The sequence below is a fragment of the Rhinoderma darwinii genome, chromosome 3 (genome assembly GCF_050947455.1).
Source record: "Rhinoderma darwinii isolate aRhiDar2 chromosome 3, aRhiDar2.hap1, whole genome shotgun sequence".
Taxonomy (NCBI): Eukaryota; Metazoa; Chordata; class Amphibia; order Anura; family Rhinodermatidae; genus Rhinoderma; species Rhinoderma darwinii.
Window position 1 is genome coordinate 303,567,243 of NC_134689.1, and position 3,263 is coordinate 303,570,505.

The window sequence follows — 3,263 nt, forward strand, 5'->3', positions numbered from 1 at the left end:
TGTCGGATATTTTGTTGTACGGTGAATACCCCCTCGCCAGATGGACCCCATTGAGTTATAATACGTGGGGTTCCGACGTGATATCCATTATCACTATTAGCACTATTCTTCCTATCAAAATCTGTAATATATATATATATATAGTTTTGTTGGAAAAGATTCAGGATCACCTGTAACTTCATTGGCTAGAGTACAGGGGGCAGCCCTATTTAGTGATTGGCAGCTATTTCTGTATTGACACTAATGCAGTTAAGGCTGTCAATCATTGGTTGAGACCGCCCACTTGACTCTTTAGTCCGCAGTGAGCAGGGATTTAAATAAAGAAATTACAGGTTTCTATGAACCTTTTCCCACAAAATTCTATATCAATCGACTCAACTCCTCCTGCTCTATAACATGCTGCCCGCAGATAGGACAGAATGCTCGACGTGACAGGTTCCTTTAAACAGTTGTCAGATTATCAGTAAGGCCTCATGCACACGACCGTATTTTTTCCCTCCCGTAAATACTGGCGTAAATACGGGTCCGGTGTCACATGTATTTGACCCGTTTTGCACCAGTATTTATGGACCCGTGCCTGTAAATACGGGCCCGGTGTCACGCATATTCCACCTGTATTTACGGGCACGTATTCTCTGCAAAATTGCACTGCACTAATCGGCAGCCCCTTCTCTCTATCAGTGCAGGATAGAGAGAAGGGGCAGCCCTTTCCGAGGTAAAAGTAAAAGAAATTCATACTTACCCGGCCGTTGCCTTGGTGACGCGTCCCTCTCTTGACATCCAGCCCGACATCCCTGGATGACGCTGCAGTCCATGTGACCGCTGCAGCCTGTTATTGACCTGTGATTGGCTGCAGCGGTCACATGGGCTGAAACGTCATCCAGGGATGTCGGGCCGGATGTCGAGAGGGACGCGTCACCAAGGCAACGGCCGGGAGGCCGGACTGGAGGAAGAAGCAGGAAGTTCTCGGTAAGTATGAACGTCTTTTTTTTACAGGTTGCTCTATATTCTGATCGGAATTCACTGTCCAGGGTGCTGAAAGAGTTACTGCCGATCAGTTAACTCTTTCAGCACCCTGAACAGTGACTATTTACTGACGTCGCCTAGCAACGCTGCCGTAATGACGGGTGCACACACGTAGCCACCCGTCATTACAGGAGCTCCATAGACTTCTATGGGCTGCCCGTGCCGTTATTACGGCCTGAAATAGGACATGTTCTATCTTTTTCAACGGCACGGGCATCTTCCCGTAAGAAAACGGGAAGGTACCCGTGGCCAATAGAAGTCTATGAGCCCGTTATTAACGGGAGTTTTTACGGTCGTGTGCATGAGGCCTAATAGAAATCTCTGCCAGTGAAAAACTGTTTTGAGTTCTCTATAGAGCCCTTTCATTATGGAAATCAGTAGTGGTCGGAGATCAATGTGAACTTATGACATATCAAAAGAAGGAGCTCTAGGATATACGCCTGGACTTGCTTCTATGGAAAATCATACTGCAGTATTTACAAGCAGCAATCTGCATTTTCACCATTTAAATGAACAGGCAAAAAACCTGTAAAAAAAAAAAAAGTATGTGCTCCTACCCTTAGAGGTTATTGACAGTTGTTCGGAATATGATCCACTGTTGGCAGTGCCAGTGGACCTAATGATAAGTGGTTGATCACCTCCTATACAAATCTTTGTTGACATGACAGTAAACAAACTTTTTTTAATTTATTTTTTTATGGTTTTCAAAAAAAATAGAAAAGGTCTGTAATTACAGAATACAGACAATGACTATAGGTTACATTTGAGGTTGTATGCATGCAATAATACAGCAGCTTTCTGCATGATCACTACGAAATTATAAATCTATGGACCTGAAGTTCTCCATCCCTAGGGGAACCACAACTCCCAGCATGTCATACCATTCCTAGGAGAACCACAACTCCCAGCATGTCATACCGGTCTGTGACTGACAGAGCATGCTTGGAGTTGTAGTCATACCTCAGATTGTAGAGCACAGTTATAGCCACTCACCTGATTTCCCGACCCCGTCTGCACCAAGTACTAAGATATTTGCTTCCATTTTTAGCGCAGTGGGTCCAGTCATGTCTGCTGGGGACACAGAAGGTTGATGTTCCGGGCTCAGGCTGACAGATCTCCGAAGTGGGATTTTTAGAACCATTTGCAGATGAGCCCTACAGTAAACGCCCGGCAGGACCTGCCCTCCCACAGCGAGCGCTCCCTCAGAATAAGCCCCCGCACAGAGCGAAGCGCAGGCATTTCAATGGAACGTACCATTTAGCAATAGAAATGGGGGGCAAATAGAGCAAGAAAATCGACATGTGAGACACGTTGGACCTCGTATAGAAGTGAAGATAGTCCGATACTTTTCTCTAAACATTATAAACATAAGAAAATAAAACATGTAGGTTTCTAGTAGAATATTAATCTTCAGATATTTTGGTACATTCCGCTATTAGGTATTCTGGCTGCTGGACTGTCAATTCCCTGTCACAACTGGATCTGTGACTGTCGGGTACAGTCCAGACTCCAGATTACAGACCACACATTCAGCTGCTGTCAGTTCCCTATCGGGTTGTCATCTCCACCACAAGTAATAACTATACTCTAGCACTTTTGGCTCCACAGAAACATATTATATGCAATGAGGTAACTGTGATATTAGTACTGTAAGTAGACGGAGGGTATTCAATTATTTTCATGCGTTTATCGCAAAAACCACTTGGAATTTGCGATATCGCGGATGCATGACACTGCCGGTAGACATCCAATGTCTAGAGAGCCCATAGGAATACATGGCATGTAGCATCACATTGTAATTATGCCATTAATGGGCGCATATAATCACCGTGGAGCCCTGGCCTAAAAAGACGTTTCACCCAGGTCCACCATCAGAAATTTCTGGGCCCTTTATAGTAAATTGGAAGGTCCACTACCAAGTCAGCTTTCTCTTCCATGTGGTAACCCAATATGACATCCCCATTCATTTTTCATCTACGCCATATACATACCATTTACCATTCTATTAAATAGGAATACTCGGGCTCCCCTCTTCCCCTAACTAGTAAGAAAATTATAATATACATACAGTATATAGGGCCACAATGACAGGCATTGATAATGTACTGAGGACTCCTTAGCACAATCTGAGTTCGCCCCCCTTCTGGTGTTGGCTCCCCTCTTCTTTGTCATAAAAGACCTTGCCCATGCTTGCGTCCACTTTACCTCGACAAATGGCATGGACTGGTGCACTACAA

At 44.6% G+C, this 3,263-nt stretch overlaps 1 protein-coding gene across 1 annotated transcript in view; it reads right to left on the reverse strand.

Annotated features, from left to right (window-relative positions):
- The window catches only part of LOC142749756 (ras-related and estrogen-regulated growth inhibitor-like protein), a 10,113-nt gene extending 7,268 nt beyond the window's left edge, over positions 1-2,845 (reverse strand). The window contains exon 1 of the mRNA XM_075858169.1: positions 2,020-2,845. Within this exon, the coding sequence (XP_075714284.1) occupies positions 2,020-2,167 (148 nt within the window). The 5' untranslated portion in view covers positions 2,168-2,845. The remainder of the gene's footprint in view (positions 1-2,019) is intronic.
- Positions 2,846-3,263: the final 418 nt, after the last annotated feature.